Source organism: Tachypleus tridentatus, chromosome 3, assembly GCF_004210375.1.
Source record: "Tachypleus tridentatus isolate NWPU-2018 chromosome 3, ASM421037v1, whole genome shotgun sequence".
Classification (NCBI taxonomy): Eukaryota; Metazoa; Arthropoda; class Merostomata; order Xiphosura; family Limulidae; genus Tachypleus; species Tachypleus tridentatus.
Window position 1 is genome coordinate 15,293,096 of NC_134827.1, and position 20,788 is coordinate 15,313,883.

Here is a 20,788-nt window from a genome sequence, read left to right on the forward strand (position 1 = left end):
AATACCTACAGATTACAAAATACAAATTTTTAGTCTTAATAGTTAAAGTCTCATAACTTTATATATTTATACATATAAACAGTTTTATTATATTGACTTTCCAGCTGTCCCTGGCTAACATTACAAAACTTGCATTGACTTGGCACACATGCACTCATGTTACTGTATCTAATAATATAAAACTAACCTTTAGTCTTTACAAAGTGACCCTTTCCTGGCTATGTTTTAGTATACTAATATTTTTTAATATACCATCGCACTTCAATTATGCATTACATATGTATATAAATTACTATTATTTAGAAACAAGTTACTTATTTTTCTTGAAATATAGAACATTAAGCCAAGAAGTATAGCAAACAATTATCTCTTCTCCCAACAACCTGTGCTTGAGGGAGATTAATAAGCCTTTTATAATTTCACTCATGATGGATAAGAAACAAAAAAAATTTTAAATATTTAATATATACAGTTGAATAATCAGAAATTTATAAATTACTATATCTATACCACAGAATTCTACTATAATTTATCAAGCTTAGTAAATAAGCTGTAGTAAAGTCTAAACAAAAATATGAAATTTCTTACAGACTAAACACACAATCTACTTATCTGAAATCTTGGTTTGAAAGAACAAAACAGCTTCTAACACCTGAGAAAACACTAGGAGGAAATTCTAAGCTGTTGAATATATATATTGAAGTTAGTGTATGCAAGGGACCACTTCTAAAAATGGGAAGAGGTAAATGGGGCCACCATGTTTGAGTCGGTACATAAACCATATCTCAGCAAAATGAAAAGTTTTAATATTTTTATTTTATATTCTAGCTTGTCAAATATTGGTAACTTGAGTTCCTAATTTGTACAAAAATACAGACTTAGTATTTTGATGTTGCAAGCATCTAATTTGAACCAGTGGTGTATTCAAAATACCAAGCAACTCACAAAAAAATCACTGTTTAGGTGTGTTCTTTTAATATTTACATTTAAATTAATATATTAATTAGGTGTACTATTAAAATTTGAATTATTATCTACAGTTTGATACCAAACTTATTGACATTAGTTCACAAATGCAATGATACGGCCTTCAACAAGTAACCCATTGTGATAAAGTTAAAGCTACATTAAATTATTGTCTCTGTTTATATTTACCAAAATACATCAAACTTTTATTTACTCTGAGAAGTTGTGCATCAGCTGCTGCTTTCCAGCACAAGTTATTTGAGCCACTGCCCAAAATAGACAACCTTTCAGAACCTTGACCAACTCTTAAAAAACCCATGTTTTCCTCTTCAGTTTCATCTTCTGCTACATTATCAGCCAATTCATTCTCAGAAGAGCCTAAACTGTTCCTCTGTTAAGAAGAAAACTTTTGTGAAGAAGACAGACAAAGAATCTGTTTGAACTTCATAAACAATTTTGTCATACAGAAAGGTAATAAAAAGGATTATAAATTGTTTTCAACATTTGAATATTAATGTTATTAAAGTGAAACTGATCTACAGCCAAATGATTTCCAACAATTTTACAGAATTAGTTTTCTTAGTTTGATATTTACATCAGTAACACTTTAAATACTTTACCACATAAGGTATTTAACTGTCTTATTATTTCAGAAGTTAGGGTTAAAAATCTATATAAATAGGCAACTCATTTGTCTTGATGATTTTAAGTCTTTGATAGTAGCAGACATTCACTGTTACAAATATGATCTTTAGTTGGTGAAATGGTAAACATGTGGAACCACTTTCTGATGGTCAAAGTTATCAGCCTCTAAGACAAAACAAAATTAAATGTCTGACGAATACAGTTTTAGTTGGCTCATGTTTACTCACAAGGTTGAGTTGGTTTGTTATGAATTTTGCTCAAAGCTACACTAGGGTTATCTGTGCTAGTCATTCCTAATTTAGCAGTGACAGACTAGAGGAAAGGCAGCTAGACAACATCACCCCCTGCCAACTGTTGATCTACTCTGTTACTAATGAAAAGTGGAATTGAAAATCACATTATAATGCCCCTACAACTGAAAGAGTGAGCATGCTTGGGAAATCAAACCCGCTACCAGAAGGCTGAATCAAAGACCCTAACCATCAACAAAAATATTATTAAAATCACATATTGCTGTCCAAGAACAAAGTGATCGTGTATTTTATGTTTTCAGCTTTAAAGGCCTGGAGATTAAAAGCATCCCTTCAAAACCAAGTTTCATTAATGCTTTGATTTTAACTTTTTGTAGGCTGGTTAATCTTTTAATACAAAGGAATCTTAACCCTTTCCTGTATGATAGACAAAGCTTATCATTTCTGTCACATATAGTTGTTGTAGCCAAAAATTATGTAATTGTATAAAATGTAGTACACTAGTAAAAACTAAGTATATTTGTACTGCTTACATAAACAATTATACATTCATACTGAGTGCTCCAACTCAATAATAAATTTAAACTTTATAAGTAGTTAGATCCCTTAATTGTCAAATTCTAATAGTATGTTAAATCAACTTTAGTACTCTTGTATCAATTCTTTTTCAGACATCTTTACCTTTCCTTGAAAGAACAGGAGAACTTTGCCTACAATTTGAAAATATTTTCTACATGACAGACTTTAGTCCCTTTTATGTCATAATTTCTCCACTCATTCTGGCTTCAAAAGTGTTTTTTTTGAGAAAATTTACAAAAGTTGTCAATGTTATATATCTTCCTTCCATGAAAACCTATAATAAATACTTGTGATTTCAAGTGGTAAGGGGAATGTAGATAGTAATGTACAAAATATCTAATTCCCATGTTTCATTTATAATTTCACTAGGATGTGGAAAATCTAATTTGGTTCACTCCAAAGTTGAGTAATTTAACATTAGCATTTGTGATCATGTGGATTATATTTTGTCATTGATGTTGTTTGTTTGAAAATAAAACTGTACTGTTTGGAACACCAAACTTTTAATTCTTACTGCTGATGTACCAGGAGAGGTTATATTTTGTAATAATTAAAACAGTTAAGACTAATTTAAACGGCATTTAATGCAAATTAAATTTGTAGACATTAGGTTATTCTGACTGTTATTTAATATACTTTGAATGAGTGTGTGTGTTAAAACTTAATGTGTTAAAAAGCTAAAAAATACTTGAGAAACACATTACCATAAAAATTCATACCTGCACAGATCTTGAGGTCCCACTTGTATCATTGTCCATGATGACTGCTGCAGACCATCTTTTGGTTGGGTCAGCACTGGCTGGATTGGGCGAGATACAGTTAAGAGCTGGTTCACTTCCTCTTCTTACATGAAGTGGTGTAACACCTAAGGAAGAAAAATCACTAAGTTAAAAAAATGTCCTCTTTAATTGTTATAAAGAAATTCAGTTAACTTATAAGATTTTTGTGAAAGGTTCATTCATCTGTGACAGTATCATACAAAAAGCACTCCAATGGCTAATTGCAATGACCATAATTGCTTGTTTTTGCCATTAAAAACATTTGACAAAACTATCAACATATTCTAACACAAAAGTATGAGAATCATTTTCTTAATTCAAAGAATCTTGACTTGACCTGATGATCATATCACAATGAAATGGAATCATGTACCAAAAACAGACTACCACCTATTCTTACCATCACATGTACTTGAACTCCTACCCAGAATTTTTATAACACACAATGAACATAAATCAATAGCCACAAGTTCACAACAAACACCAGGTCAGAAATCCAGCTCAAGTTTGAAACACAGTTGGATTCCAAAATCAAAATGGTGTACTAGCTAGACGATACTTTTAACAGCTCACAATGTAAAGTATTCTATCTTATCCAGAACTAAAAATCTAGACTTCTCATTTACACATTTAAGGCCCATATTAACTGTAAACCACTTCACATCCTCAATACACAATATTACAAAATAAAAAACACAGAATAAATATATAATACAGTGAAGAAAATTTCTGTCAATATCACACTTAAGATGTTAAAAAAGAAACATTTTAAAAATTGTAGGAAAATAAATCCAATTTGAAATTTGATCTGAAAGGTTCATAAAAACTCTCACTTCTTACCTTCCAGTCATTTTCTCACTAGTTTAAGTTTACAAATAAACAATAATCAGCAGTTTTCAAAATAAAGACAGACTGATGAGATCTGAATAGTGTAACTCAATCTGTATATCTTAGTTGTTTTTTCCATGTGCAAAATATTATATATACATTCAGATTTTGGTTATTCAAAATGAATTTTCAAAATTCTGCAGGTTATAGTATTATAATATAAATGCAGCAAAATCTTAAAGTACTCAAAATACTTCTGAAAAACAAATCATTACACATACACCATTTATACAGTATTCTCAAATACTTGGTATGCAGTATGTAAAGAATTTGTGTTAGTTTGTATATATACTGTCTACTATGTTATTCCTTATCATTTTAGTTGGTGTTCAAACTTCACTCTGGTTGTCCAAACAAAAAATCATATTTATTATTGTAAATACATTATTACAGGTTGCAAAGAATCATAGAATAATGCCAAAAAAATTAAATAATTTGGGCTAATTGTTGTTTTTTTTCTTTTCACCAAGTATTTCCTAAAGTTATCACAGAAATGATAACCTTACCAGATGATATGTGGTCAGCTGTGATCTCAACATCATTTTCAGTGCATGGATCTTTCCTCTCATTATGAATATCTTCACTTCCCTTAAAAATGTCTGGACTTTCTGTTCCCACAGAACTGGCACTTGTCCCATCTCCTCCATTATGAGATAAAAATGGAGAACCTTGCTCTTCATAGATGGCAATTATCTACAAGTAAAATATAAAATATAAATTTACATCAGTCTTTATAATAAAGTTATTGGAAGTTCTTTTATTGTATATCAACGGACTTTAAAATAAACCACCTGCTACAGTTTTATGTATAAAAATTTGATATATATATTTCAAAGTACTTGAATGTTGTGTATATACATGCATTGCAACAGATTTACTATTATATATTCAATATCCATGTTTATTATAGTTAAATATGTATATATACATATATATTACAAATGTACGTAACTTATACTGTTAAATATGTGTTGCAATATTCCCGCTTACTCTCTAAATGTTTAGAAGATTCTTGAGTGTAAGAATCAACGATGTAATACATGTTTAAATAAAATATTGTTGCCAACTGAACTTGAGAACTTTGCCTGAAGTTTATAAATCAATGTACCAAAAGACAGTTTTCACAACATTGTTGGTTTGCTACAGTTGGTATACCATGAGCCTCGAAAAGCTGTAAAAGTGATAAATGCTCATTAATCAGAAAACTATAAATATTTCACCAGGAATGTTTATAGATTTTAAACATTAAGAACCATTTAACTTCAATGAATGAACTTCAAATGTTAGTATTTCTACAAATGCATTAGATATTTTCATCAGAGAAAAAGTAGTTGTTGAAATGGCATGAGGTAAGCCAAGATCACAGTTACTTTTTTTAATCAACTCAGAATCAAGTTGCTCATTGTGAATCTTTAATAAAATATTCATTTTCAGACCAAATAGAAGACTTAACATTCTTTGTAATTTTGTAAGACTTTTGTATATAAATCATTATCTGTGATAACCATTATTATAAATTGCATTGTTATTTGTATATTAAAATATATTGGTGTTAAGAAAGAAAATTGTGTGTAACAGTCTTGTTGGCAAATATTATAAATTTGATACATGTTGAAATGCAATTAACTTCTAAGTTCAAATGTCTGCCTATTTGAAATAATAACAAGTAACATATTAACTGGAGACTTGGCTGAGATAAATTATAATATGTAACAGCATAAAAGTACAATAATCCAAATGTGCACATAAGTATGACATACTAATTTCAGAACATAAAAGTGTACGTTCAAGCCATGTCACCAAATGACATCAGCTTTAGGACATCATAATTTGACTAATATTTCTAGGCTTATTAGCCATAATTATAATGATAAATTACCATTACCAATCAACTCAAAAATTGAATCTATACTCTTTCAATATGTGATGTGTTCTTGAAGTATAAACCTGTCAAACACATTTTAAGATTTTATCTCACTGAACAGCAGTGGGATCTTATTCAAAATTATTAATAAATGTTTTACATGTTTAGTAAAGCATAGGTTAGATAATCTCCATTATGAAGTATACATTTTTAATGCTATTTAGTGCACACAATGTACACATCTTAAAACTGTAATTTAATATTACTGCTCGATGTCATCAAAAATCATTGAAATGGATAAACCCACAGAGAGAGGGCATTATTAAACTTATAATTAATTGAAACACAATAGATGCTTCACAGAGATAAGGTAAAAACTGACTTAGTGTGTGTATGTGTGTGGGAAGGGGTGATAAAGTTTAAGCTCTATTGTGCTTCCATACAAATAAAGAAAAATAATGTCTCAACTTAGACTAACTTTATCTTGTTTTCTTAACCTCAACATTATTCTAAAACACTGTTTAAACGGGGAAAAAAATTAAATACTTATAATGGAGAGACTTAATCACACATTACTTCACCAAGACAAAAATCCTTGAACATTATTTTGATTCAATCAATCAAGTACTTCAATCAAAAGAGTTGAATAAGAAATATTTAGAGCATTAGATAAAGAAATGTAAAAAAACAATACCTTACCGTTATCCACATTTACAAGGGTTTGTTACAGCTAAAAATGTTGTTTAAAGCACAACCACGTGTGGGAATTGTTGTACACACACGATCAACTGATCCCTTTCGATTTCAAAACAGATTAACGCCCAATATCCACTAACACGCACGCGACTGACGTAAATACGATATAGAACACGTTTTTGTTTTTTAAAGAAATAACCGCACGCGTAAACAGCGCCTATGTGACGATCACTTGCTCCAAACGAACGATACTTTGTCAACAGGCCAGGCTAGCGGAGTTACTAACAACCTAACCCTCGTTAGACTTTTGCAACTTGATCATTTGCGACTCGGATTATTATGGCAGGGGATCACATTACTTAAGGGAAGGAAGAAATTGCAGGGATTAAAATCGTTGGGTGGCAAACGAAAACGTTGAGCACCTCCGATGGCGATGTACAGAACTTGCAACGCTTCGTACATAACTGTAAGGATGCTTTAGTTCCACATAATAAACTCATGCATGTAGTGTTGCAAAACTTCCACAAATCTCTTATCGTTTTGATCCCTTCCAAGATGTCACTGAAAATAAGGTTGATATCTAAATCGACGTAACGTTGAAGAAGTGTTTCACTCGAAGAAAACTGTGCTAACGATTAGTTCTTCCAAACAAATGTACACGAGTCAAGAATAGTTTGAAAATAATTACAGAATTATAGGGGATAACTAAGTAGCACAAAACTTCAGAACAAATAATATAAGTTGATGATCCCAGGTACATACCAAAATTAAAACATCAAAACAGATAAATATATAAGCTATAACGAAGGCAGTTACAACTTTTCCTCCAACTTGGCCACACTACACCATTAGTAAGCATAAAATTATTGAGCTGAATGACTCATCGTTTAAATGTTTTTTCATGCCCTCAATGTTTAGCCATTCTCCAGTGAATCTACTAATGTCCCAAATGCCTTCTGACATCTATTAACAGTTCATGAAAGATTGTTACACCCTCTACTTGATTCGGTGTTTTTGTCTGTTTTGTTTTTCCAAATGGGCTACTAAAACATTTTCACTCTTAAAACCCGAAAAAGACAAAATCAAACTCTTCTGAATTTCGAAGAATTAACTTGTTTATATTAGAATTTGTTTTGTGACACCAAACGTTACTCAGTGTAAAATATGTAGTGTTTAAGTAAATTACAAATTTTGGTTGTAACCGAGACATTTTACTGTCTGGTACAGTTAAATTTTCCAACTGAAATTTGATTGGTATGTTTTAATTATGCAGCATCTGAACAAAACAAGTTTGTATTATCTGTTTATAAAGAGTGATTGCAGGTGGAACTTTTGGCAGAGTAAAGAGATAACGTGTGAAAATGTTCAAGAGAGGTGGACAGGACAACTGTGTGAAAACTGTCCCAGAGAAAGTGGGCTGACAGTTGTGTGAAAACTTTCTAAGGTATATAGTGTATAATAATGATTGAGTTAATTATTAATAACAACTTCGATGTTAAAGTAAAGAAGAATAAACAGCGAGATGTTAACTACACCAGTGCTAACGAAACCTTCGATAAATACCAAGGCAATTCGTGACGACTGGGATAAGAGAAACGCAGCAATGGTTGAGACGCTACCTATATTAGCAAACCGCTTGACTTGTTTGTTTTTGTTTGAATCTAAGCACAAATATCTGTGTTCTGCCCACCACGGGTATCGAAACCCGGTTTATAGCGGTATGAGTCCGCAGACACCGTTGTTCCACTTTGGAATGGGAGCTTGACGACAACACTGCATTAATTTGGTGAAGTGTTAGTTGTCATCAATATAAGTCGTTAACACATCAGTATTAAGATAAGGGTTGTTTTTTGTATTTTAACACTAGCAGATCTAGCAATTCAAATTTCAAATTATTATTACCTACAAAGAATAATTGCATTACAAGTTTGTTTTTGAATTTAGTAATGTAAGACTAGAGGGAAGGTACCTAGTCATCACCTCACCGCCCACCGCTAACTTTTGGGCTACTCTTTTACCAACAAATAATGGGATTGACCGTCACATTATAACACCCCCACGGCTGAAAGGTCGAGCATGTTTGGTGGGACGGGGATTCGAACCAGCGATCCTCGGATTGCGAGTCGAGTGCCTTAACCACCTGGACATGCCGGGTCTGCATTACAAGTTCATTTCGTGTATACAAATTAGTTTCTTGTGTAATTTCTTGTCTACAATCTAATGACTGGCATTAATTAAATCTGTACATATAAAAAAACTAAGCCTCCTTTCCCTAGTGGCACAGCCACTATGTCTGCGGACTTGCAACCCAAGAATTTGTGTTTCGATACCTATGGTGGGTAGAGTACATATAGTCCATTGTGTTGCTTTGTGCTTAACTTCAAACAAATAAACTAAAAATAAAACTCCCGTTTGGTTTCAGTACACTCTCCTAGGACGAATGAATTTCCAGAAATGTTTACTCCCATCGGTTACTCCCACGCGTTAAACTGAAATAAAATACGTCATATACATTTCTCCCACAGAAAACACAAACTGAGAAAGAAAACGCGATCAAAGCCCTGCCGGTAGATGGAGTTAACCGATGTATTTCTGAGAGTCTATTTCAATATATTATGTACGACATTAAGCATTACAAATAAGATTACTACACCATTACACATGCTGCTTTAACTGGACGTAATTTCCCAGTATCCTTCTGTTAAAAGTATAACTGAAAAATATTCACTGGCTGTATTAACGCTTTTCCTGCAAAACCACTGAAGTACGGAGCTGAAAAGCCGAGAAAATACACTAAAAACATCAAACTTTCTCTCCTTCACTGGAACCTTTCTTTAACGTAGATATTATTAAAGAAAAATGTATTTATAGGAAACCAATATAACAGTAAAATACCCTTAACAATAAATATTATTACGCACTGATTGATAAAGTTGAAATCTCTATTGAGTTCAATCTCGCAACATAAACACGTGTGTGTTTTCTTATAGCAAAGCCACATAGGGCTATCTGAACCCACCGAGGGGAATCGAACCCCTGATTTTAGCGTTGTAAACCGGAGACTTACCGCTGTACAAGCGGGGGACTACGCAACATAAACACGAATCTGCTTAAAACTCGGAAGTATGAAGATAATTCACTCTTCTCACACAGAAAACTGCTTTAAAGTTATACAAACTCTTATTGTCAAATCATTCTTTGTTATCTACAACGACTTATAAAACAAAGGTTGCTGGATTTTGGTATGTTTTTCAAAATCTTAAACTCTTTCGTTCAAATGGCCTTATCAATGTGTTCGAGGTTAACGAGGGGTATTTTTTCTATTTATAATTTAAAAAAGTTAATGACAAAATACTCCGATATGAAATTAAATCATATACAAAAAAAACTTCCTAAAGTAATGCTATAAATGCTCTGTCTGTTACTAGCGAAGACCAGCCGTATCTGGTTTTCTTAAAATTTCGCCGGATCATCGTTACGTTGTGAGTCCTTACAGGGACTATCACATTTGTATAGCATAGCTATCGTTTAAACTACAGTGCTGGATCATGGATCACTCAGCCAGTAAGCCATCAAATTATGAAAGTGCTGTTTTAAAAGGGGGACAACGCACTGCCCTCCTGGCTCACAGTTAAATTTTATACAGTTTGTACAGTAGAATGAAGCAGTCTTTAACAGTACTTTCGAACACACGAGACATCGATAAAATTATACACACGTGTGCAGTGTACACTCCACCAGTGTAAAAGAAACCAGGAAATCCAGAATTAAGTGTTAAGAAGGAGGGCATTTATTTCGTTACTCACGTGGTAAAGTTTCGATGTAATTCATACCCTAACAGACAAAGTTTCGATGGCTGTACAATTTCATACATGGATAAAGAGTTAGCGGGATTGGTTTGTTTTGTTTTGAATTTCGTGCAAAGCTACACGAGGACTCTCTGCTCTAGCCGTCCCTAATTTGGCAGTGTAAGACCAGAGGGAAGGCAGCTTGTCATCACCATCCATTATCAACTCTTGGGCTGCTCTTTTACCAACGAATAGTGGGATTGACCGTCACATTATAACGCCTCTACGGCTAAAAGTTTGAACATATTTGGTGTGACGGGGATAGTTAGCTGGAACAATTACGATTGGTTGGTTGCTTGGTTTAGTGTTTTATAGCACAAAGCATCTAGGCTATCTGCGCCAAACGTCCGGTAAAAAGGCAAAAATAAAATAAATGTAGTAAAATTCATAAAAGGAAATGAAGGTAAAACAAAACAGCATTTAAAAACGTAAATAGCATAAAAAACAATGTTAAGAGAGAAACTACGGTAAGAGAAGTTGTAAAAGACTTTCTGTAACATAATGGTAATTATCATAACCCGCAGGAAGACTAACAGGTAAGTACAAGAACCACCGTCAGTCACCTGAAGTTGGCCTTTTCAGTCCTGGTTCCAGGTTACGTGTCATTATGGCCATTGTCAAAAAGTAAAATAATAAAAGTTTTAAAAGTCATGTAGCAAAATTGTAATAATAACTCGCCAGGATGACTAAATGGTAGTTTAAACAGCAGCGTTAGTCACCTGAAGTTGACCTTTCCAGTCCTGGTGTCGAGTTATTTAATGTTAAGGCCATTTTCTGCTTTTCAAATCGAACAAGATAGACTGTGATTCTTAAAAGAGAACCACATTAAAAAAGGTTTAATGAATAAATTTAAAACACTTAAATGACATTAAAAAGATTAATGGCCTTCAAAAAACTAAAAACTTTATCAGGGTGGACAGTGTCACCATCACCAGTAACACTGTCCAATGTTACAGATGAACCTTGGGACTGAACAGTGTTAAAATAGTGCCGTCGTAGAGAGTCTTGAATACAGGACCATAGTCCATGTATGGAATAGGCACAGTGGTGATAGTGTCAGAGCAGATAGATTTAGCTGCCGTGTCTGCAAGCTCGTTCCCGCAAATACCAACGTGGCCCAGTATCCAGAAAAACTGGATAGAAATAGATGTTAATGAGAAATAGGCCAGTCGGTTTTGAATATCAGCGAGAACAGGGTGTGAACTAACGTAAAGCGACTCCAGGGCCAGTAGAGAACTAAGCGATGCAGTATAAATAGTGCAGTTGGAGTACTGATTAGCTTCTATGTAATCCAGGGCTAGAGAAGTGGCGTACAGTTCAGCAGTGAATAAAGAAGCTGTAGAGGGGATTCTGTGCACAACCACCGAACCGCAACAAACCATGGCAGAGCCCACAGAGTCACCTGATTTGGAACAATCCGTATAAATTGGAATGGAAAGATTGTTTGAAAGATGTTCAGTAAATAGAAGCCGGTACTTCCAATCGGGAGTATCTCCTTTTCTCAGATGACTTAAAGAAAGGTCACATTTGGGGACTGTAATAAGCCATGGTGGGATGGGCTGACCAGTGGATACTGCAATGTTATCCAAGGACAGACTCAATTCATCCAATTGTGCCTGGACGCGAAGGCCAAAAGGAGCAATGACAGATCGTCTGTTCTGAAAAAGTAAGGGCCACTGAGGAAGGAAAACACATCCCCAGGAAGGATGCTTTGGTAAGAAACGAAGTTTTGAAGAATATAGTAAAGACAGTTGCAAATAGCAGATGTGCAAAGAATGTTCATAAGACTCTACGTATAAGCTCTGAACTGGGAAGGTACAGAAAGTCCCAGTACAGAGTTGAAGTCCTTGATCATGAATGGGGTCCAACATCTTTAAAGCAGAGGGTCTGGCAGAGCCATAGACCAGTGATCCATAGTCGAGTTTCTATCAAATAAGAGCACGATATACCTTTAACATAGAACATCGATCCGCTCTCTATCTGGTGGTAGAGAGAACATGGAGGATGTTCAGTGCTCTTGTGCATTTGAGCCATAGCTGCTTAATATGTGGTATAAAGGTCAGCTTACGGTCAAAGATAAGCCCCAAGAACTTAGTCTCATAAGCCTTCTCTATGTCAAAGAATATTGATACAAGATGTTGTCCTTGAGAAAGGCTTCAAGTCGAATCAGGTGGTCCATGGTGGAGTGCTGTCGTTGGAACCCACACTGGGTGGGTGAGAAGAGGTTGTTTGATTCCAGGAACCAAACAAGACAAGCATTAACCATCTCCTCTAAGGTCTTACAGAGACAGCTTGTCAAAGCAATTGGACAGTAGTTTGAAGGAATCTTGGGATCTTTCCCAAGCTTAGAGAAAAGTAAGATAATAGCCTGGCACCAGGCATTAAGAAAAACATTCTTCTGCTAGATCCGGTTAAAAACAATTAGAAAGATATCAAGAAAAGTAGAAGATAGATGGCGCAGCATGTCATAGTGTACATTATCTGGTCCAACAGATGTACTGCCAGACCAATGAAGGGCCAGTTTCAGTTCCACCAGTGTAAAGGGACGATTATTGTCACAGAGACAGTCAGTTCGAAAGGAAAGAGGTGAACGCTCTGCCCAAGTCTTGATGGCCAAGAAGGTGGAGGAACAAGCAGAAGTGCCAGATACTCGGAGAAGGCTTTCACCTAGAATATCGGTGATGCTCTGAACATCAGCTACTTCTTGGCCATCAGAGAGTAAGATCGAGAAGGAGACAAAATTGTAGTGCCCACTAACCTTTTAAACCCTACCCCATATGACTTTGGAACTGGTGGTAGAAGATATGTCAGTTGTGAACTTAATCCAAGATTCCTTCTGGCTTTGACGTCTTACCCACCTAGTATGTGCACGGGCTCGCTGGAAAGCGATGCAGTTTGAAAGTGTGGGATATCTATGGAAAGTATCCCAGGCCTGTTTTCGAGCCTTCAATGCCATGTGGTAGACAGGATTCCACCACAAACGAAGATATAGTGGAAAACATGTCAAAATCTTAGATGGTAGGGAGCAATCAGTGTTTTGATGTCATCCAGATTAGAACGTATACCTCAACAGTTCCATTGTATCAGGGTGGCCATTTTTATTTACATGTGGGCAAGTTTGGTGGAGAACCTTTCTGTTTACGACCATGTCTTTTTTCCTTACCATCCTTATTTGGGAGAGGTCTATCGACTTCCATGGATCCTGCCCTGGGTCGATTGGGAAAGTCTTTGATTTTAGAAGGGGATTCCAGTGACTGAGGACGCGAACGAATGATTGTTTTGCATCTTGGGGTGGAAAAAAAATATGTATCCGAAGAAATGCCTGTACCTGGTACCAAAGGATGTGGAACTTGGGGTTTGTTAGAACGTATGGGAGGAACAGAGATGGGTGTAAAGTTGATTCATCAACTTTTTAACCATGAAGGTCAAAAAGCTTTTCATTTGTTTTGAGAACGATTTTCTTGGAAGCACAGAGAGACCTGTCTGCACTCCTACTGTAGTTGTAAAATGAAGTGCAGCAGCATATGTCCGAGATGAAGTGATGGACAGCAATTTTCGAGCCTCAGGATAAGTAATGTTATAAATCGTTTTCAAGCGCTGTACCTGTTTTTCCTCCAACCATTTAGGGCAAGAACGGAAGTAGGAAGGGTGAAAACCATTGCAGTTGACACAATGTGGGCCCATTTCACACTCATAGGAATCATGGTTCTTGCCACCACAACGAGCACATGTCAGGAAACATGTCTGACACTGGAAACATCGAAGAGGGTTTGGAATGTACGGCCGTTTCCTGCAATTTAGATAACCTGCCTTGATGGTAGCAGGTGCAAGTGGTGATGTAAATGTCAAAACGAGGATATTTGTCGGTAGTGTAACCCCATCTTTACGAGTGGAAATGCGCCTCACTGCAGAAACTCCTTGAGTGGAGAAACCAGCGAGAATCTCTGACTCTGGGATGTTCTTCAAATCCCTCTCAACAATAACTCATCGTGATGAATTCAAAGTAGCATGACGTATAACCTCAATAGGTATATCCCCAATTGCCTTTGAATTCAAGAGGAGTTCACTGTGTTGGGGTGTGAATGTTTCAACCAATATATCTCCAGATCGAAGCTTCTTTACTGACTTTGGAGAGCCAGCAAGTCCCTCTAGTCCCTTCCGAATAAAAAAGAGGGGCATTTGCCCTAAAAGTTTTTCTGACAGATAATGTAGAATGAGAAAATGAAGTACAACTGGTGGTACAGATGTTGAAAATTGCTGATAAGAGTCTTCAAGACGTGGTCGTTTACCTCTGGACTTTTTTTCACGATTTCATTTCAATTTTTATTTGGAGTATCCATAGGAAAAAAGAAAATTTCGGTACCCACTGACCCCACCCACCATGGAGCCCTACGAGGGGACGCACTACAATGTCAAGCAAGGACACTGCAGCAACGCCAGGGTTTCGTGAGCACTATACCCAAACACCAGCATCAGACACAATGTCCACAACACCCGTTGAGAACTTCCAACACTAATACTTGGTTTACCCTAGACCAAGTGGACCAGCCGATTGACCCAAGGGGGACCATCGAAAGGCCGCCCGTCTACAGGAATTCAAGACCAAAGTGGTGTGTTAGGGTTGGATCCCTCAACCACCAGGATCCTCTCCTCCCCTTCACTGGTCACCACGCACAGCAAGCATGTGGGTGGATGTTTAGATCCTAGAGGAGATAAACTGAAAGAACAGAACCTTCCCTGGGAGGTCCCCCTCACCACGTACAGGAATCCACACCGAGGGGGACCAGTTACGAATACAATCAGTGTTAGCCCAAAGAAAACTACATTTAGGAACAATAACTATGCCATGCTCACGAGACTGTTTCTTCTTTCCCCCTACCAGTAGAATACATAAAACAAAAAACACTTTAATCTTTAAATTGTTCTGTTTTTTTTCTTTATTATTCTTTTCTACCGGTTTTGTGACTTAAAGTGGTGTTTGAACATTTTTTATTACACACATTATCTATAAAACTACAACCCGAAGAGTGATCTTTGCTTTGAAGTCATAAAACCGGTAAAAATAAATAATAAAGAAGATTTTACTGACTGTATAGTGTGTTACTTGCATTCATAGGTGAAAAGTTAAATATGTTTCAGTTATACATAAGAAACTCTTTCTGATAATTATTTGCTGTCGCAATGATTGTAAAACAAACAAAAAACTAATGAAATAAAAGGAAGTATATGTATATATAAATATTTTATTGAAAATGAATACATTTTAATGAAGTTAAACATGCAAAATCACAAGGACTGCATTAAAACAGCAAATCGAAACCTCTGACTGATTATATTAGTTTGTTATAACCAAAACGAGCTAAACAACAACAGATAAATTACACAAAAAACGCTGCACTGATGGAAAATATCCCAGTGTAGAGTTTTTAAGTTATTTTTGTTTCAGCTTGTTTTTAAACTTATAACAAACTAATTAATACACTTAATTATTTAATCAGTAACCCCTTCCCAATACAACTAAAATACGCTCCTACCAAGAATGTTCCACATTTATCTACACTTCATATACACAACATGCAACTTCGAAACGGCAGTTGAAGAGATTAGGGTATAACAGGAGATAATAGGTTTTTTTTTTTTGCGACATGCAGTAAATTTACTTGTCGATTACCTTCTAATCATCACAAACCAGTAGAAGTCGATGTTGTTTGTTTTTTAAGATACGTTTTCAGGACGCTGCTTAATTAATTGTAGCTAAAAATCTCATGAATGACATAGGAAGCACATAAATATGTTTGAAATCCAAAATAAAAACTGAGACCTAATTAAGAAGCTTTAGTCTCTGGTATATCTGAGGTTTATTTATCTTCCTGCTGTTTACCACATTTTTTTCAACGTATTGAAAATGATGTAACTGAAACCACAGTTTTCAATATGCTGAGACTTGTTTTTTTTTAAAGTACACGATAAGTTCGGAGTACTAGAATGTCCTAAATATAAGGCAAGCCACAGCAGTAAGCAACAATCTTATGTGTGTTTTTTTTAACAATATTGGATGACGTCACATGAGCCTGCGTCCGAGTAACCGAACCAACACAAACTTCTGTAACTTTCATTAATGTTACGATGTGCGTATTAATGTTGTGCGTAGCGTACAACAGTAAGCTGAAATACGTTTAGGTTTCATATCTCGTCTCAGTCACAAATTACCCGAGTAGAAATAACAATGTAAAAAAAAGTAAACACCGAAGTACAGCTCATTTTACTGGCTGAGGTTAGGCTTATGAATTGACTTCCCTTTGACACATCTACAGAGTACATTGACATGTATAAACGAAATATTAAGTCAAACATTTCTAACGATATATATCTGTTATAACGATCGCCTCTGTTTATCTATTAGTGAAGTTAATAGCTCGCTAAATGTCGAGTCACTGCTAAACTCTCACCATACGAAAGGCGGACTCTTGTTACATGTTGAATTTTTTTCTACTTTATAAAACCATGATAGAGCTGGTAACAGGTTAACTGAAAACAATGGAAAAGTAAAGATGCTTCTTTTACAAAACTGTTTAAAATCTTTAACTATTTGACGACTAACAAGGTATATTACGTATAAATTATTCTACTAACATGACTAGATTTTGATCTAACGCGTTACAATAATCAATTAAAATGCCATAAGATCACAACACAGATAACACGTAACTTAACAAAGAGAGACGTATACTTTAATGTTAGCCGTATAGATACCTCTGAAAGGATGGTGTGTGTGTGTTTTCTTATAGCAAAGCCACATTGGAGTATCTGCTAAGCCCACCGAGGGGAATCGAACCCCTGATTAAAACAAACTCCATCAACCGACAGGAGTATAAGAATAAATTTATGTCTAAGTTTTATTCAATGAAAATTTATTGTAAAATACAGAATATCCAATTGTGATTTCTACTTGTGAATAACAATTAACTGAAGGTTATTGAAACTGACAGACTGTCTGTAGCTGACGACTGACATACTACACTTCCGTGTGTATTCACCAAGTCCAAAGCACATTGAAACAACGTATAAACACCCAAGGTAACTTGCCCATTTCAACAAGAGCGACAAAATTTTTCCAACTGCTTGTTTTCCAGTTGAGATTTATTTAATCTATACAAGATCTGTGGTTAACAAAAAAAACAAACTGTGCTGTTTAATAAAGCATTCTCCTTTAGAAACTCAAGTAATATAACATCTTTTTCAATATTAATTCCTTAAGTCATATACACATAACTTTTGATTAGAGGATCCAAATATGATTTTCTATGGTGCCCTTTCATTAGTTGGATAATAAGATCATTAGAAGTTTAACAAAAGCAAAGAGCAGCAAGATTTATTGTGTGTGTGTTCAATCTGATATTTGTATTGAAATTACCACTGCTGAGTTACGGCACTTGTTACTCAAAATTGAAATGTATGCTATGATGAAGACAGCACAATTGTGGAAGGTATTCTAATTCATTTAATAAAATAGCATTCCTAAAGTTTACTTTAGAAATGAGTGTGTTCCATTCCACTGTTTCTTAAAACAAAGTAATTGGTGATATATATTTATATACTTTATTGCATGTATATATTACTAACAATCTTGTCGTGCTAGTAATTAAACTGAAAAGAGACTACAAAAGTTATATGATTGTAGTTTGGAGTGGGTGGGAGGCACTATATTAAACAAAGTTCAGTGTTTGCACAGGTAACTGCAATAACACTAATCATAAATATTAAATTCACAGAAGACACATCAGACTTTCCCAACTGGTTTCAATCCCATCAGTACAATAGCTACCATGATGATATAAAATTCACTGATAGAAACTGTTTCATTGAAGAAAAGGTCAGTTTTGAATCATTACTGGGCACAAGCATGCTGAAGGAATGAATTAGTGTGAACGTGTTTTCTTATAGTAAAGCCATACCAGACTATCTCCTGTGTCCACAGAAGGGAATTGAACCCCTGATTTTTGCATTATGAATCAAAAAACTTACCACTGTCTTACTGGAATGAATGAAATTCCAGTATAAATATATACAAGTACATTTGTTAACATGTCCAGTTTAGAAAGCTGATATATAAAGTATATACACGTAGCTACGTTTATGTTTATCCTAACTCTGCATTTCAATTGCTATTCATTAAATTAATAATACATTATATACAATTTTATGAAACAAGTTCAATGATAAAACATTTTTAAGCCTGTTAGTAATGAGATATCATGGCATACATAGTTAAATGTGAATTTAGTACTACAATCCATTTCAAAACTTTTAAAGGAGATTATTGTTGGTAATTAGGAAATCTAACCTATACAAATGAGTGTGTCACATAATACTTGATTTATCCAATTTACCAGAAAAGGAAGGAGTTATAAAAGCCAAAATGCATTTATCCATTTGGCTCCTAAGATTTGGCACATCCTGAAATTCTTCCTTTTTGTTTATCACATATTCAGTTTCTCTTTTTTTCACCTCTTTCATACAGGAAACGTTTTATGACCTAGCTTGAACACAGTAAAGATGTTAACACATAAATAATGCTTTATTTGTTACTTTTTATCTCTGTAAGGTAATCAAGACAAGAATAAGATTTAGGAGAATATTTTGTATTATGTCATATAACAAAATTTAATCAAGACAAGAACAAAATTTAGGGGCATATTTTGCATCATGTCACAATAAAATTTAATCAAGACAAGAACAAAATTTAGGGGCATATTTTGCATCATGTAATAGTAAAACTTAATCAAGACAAGAACAAAATTTAGGGGTATATTTTGCATCATGTAATAACAAAATTTAATCAAGATTAGAACAAAATTTAGGGGCATATTTTGTGTCATGTCATAATAAGAAAATTTAATCAAAACAAGAATAAGATTTAGGGGTATATTTTGTGTCATGTCATAATAACAAATTTAATCATTCATACTGTTCCTACCAAGGTTTCTGTAGAACTTTGATAAATTATTCTTTTGCAGACAATATGAAAAATATCAATATCAATAACAATATAATTCTTTGAATTTTGACTTTGGTTGTTCCTTTAGTTAAAAATCATATATTGGTTTGGAATCCTTAACTTTTTTCAAATTTAAGGATTGCAGTAAAGAACAAAACTTTCATCAGTACAATTATTGTTTTTTTGTTTTCAATTTTTGCACAAAGCTACACAAGTGCTATCTTTGCTATCCATCCCAAATTTAGTAATGTAAGACTAGAGGGAAGACAGCTAGTCATCACCACCCACTGACTACTCTTGGGCTACTTTTCTACCATCAAATAGTGGAATTGACCATCACATATAACATAACCCAATCTATGGATAAAAATGATAAATAAGTCAGTTCTGAAATGACAATTAGACTCAATGATTCAGCAAATTGTATACTTTTATGTGAAGAAAACCCTCAGGCTAATTTGAGATTCTGCTATTTCATATGGATAAAATGTATTATATTTTTGTCTTGGCAGTTTCAGAGCTATGATTTTTTTGATTTCTTTTACGTTTATCAATGTTACAGAAATAATTATACCAAGGAATTTAATTTTGAGATGGTAATTCTAAATTAGCTTGTTTACTTTTGAAGAAAAAATAAGCTCAATAAAAAACATTTATATGTGCTAGCACAAATGCATTCTTAAATTTGGATTCACTTTGATGCCATCTTTGTAATTTAATAGATTTGACTTCAGAATAGATTTTTGGTAAAAAAAAAGTAAAAAATATCAGCTAATACAAATAAATTAGAGAATCAGGCATATTGATCATTAGAATAAGTGTTAATCATATCACTTAGTTTTTACTTTTCATAATCCATACAGCAGTATCATCTTTGAAAATCGTGTTAAGCTAAATCACAGGTAACTGATTTAAATTTTCTTATTGGTAAATTTTTCCGTACTTTCTAAAACAACATATTTTTATTTATTTAGTGTATCATAATTTTATTATAATTTACACATATTTACACATTGTAAATATTTACCTGTTCCCTATCATCTGCGACATCATTCAACTTGTCATCACGGTCAAGGATGCCACCATCACTTGACAGTTTGAGATTGTGAATGGTTACCCAGGCATCTGGTGACTTGAAAGAAAGAAAGAAAACTTAACAATAAAGGTAAAAAACTACAAATAAATATGTTATAGAAACTTTCACAAATTTTAGTCTGTCAAATTAAGAGATAGGGTTACTTATACTCTGCAATATATCAAAGTACACAGTCACA

The 20,788-nt window shown here is 34.2% G+C and overlaps 1 protein-coding gene across 11 annotated transcripts in view; it reads right to left on the reverse strand.

The window, feature by feature from the left end:
• The window catches only part of LOC143246409 (partitioning defective 3 homolog), a 122,426-nt gene that overhangs the window by 42,070 nt on the left and 59,568 nt on the right, over nt 1-20,788 (reverse strand). For 6 of the 11 annotated variants that reach the window (XM_076493065.1, XM_076493062.1, XM_076493067.1 and 3 more), the window contains exons 2-5: nt 20,542-20,646; nt 4,615-4,801; nt 3,161-3,306; nt 1,181-1,357 (exon numbers count right to left, since the gene is read on the reverse strand). In XM_076493065.1, coding sequence (XP_076349180.1) covers nt 1,181-1,357; nt 3,161-3,306; nt 4,615-4,801; nt 20,542-20,646 — 615 coding nt within the window. Of the gene's footprint in view, nt 1-1,180; nt 1,358-3,160; nt 3,307-4,614; nt 4,802-6,671; nt 7,529-20,541; nt 20,647-20,788 lie in introns of those variants that run through there. The other 5 variants (XM_076493069.1, XM_076493070.1, XM_076493068.1 and 2 more) reach the window with 5 other exon arrangements.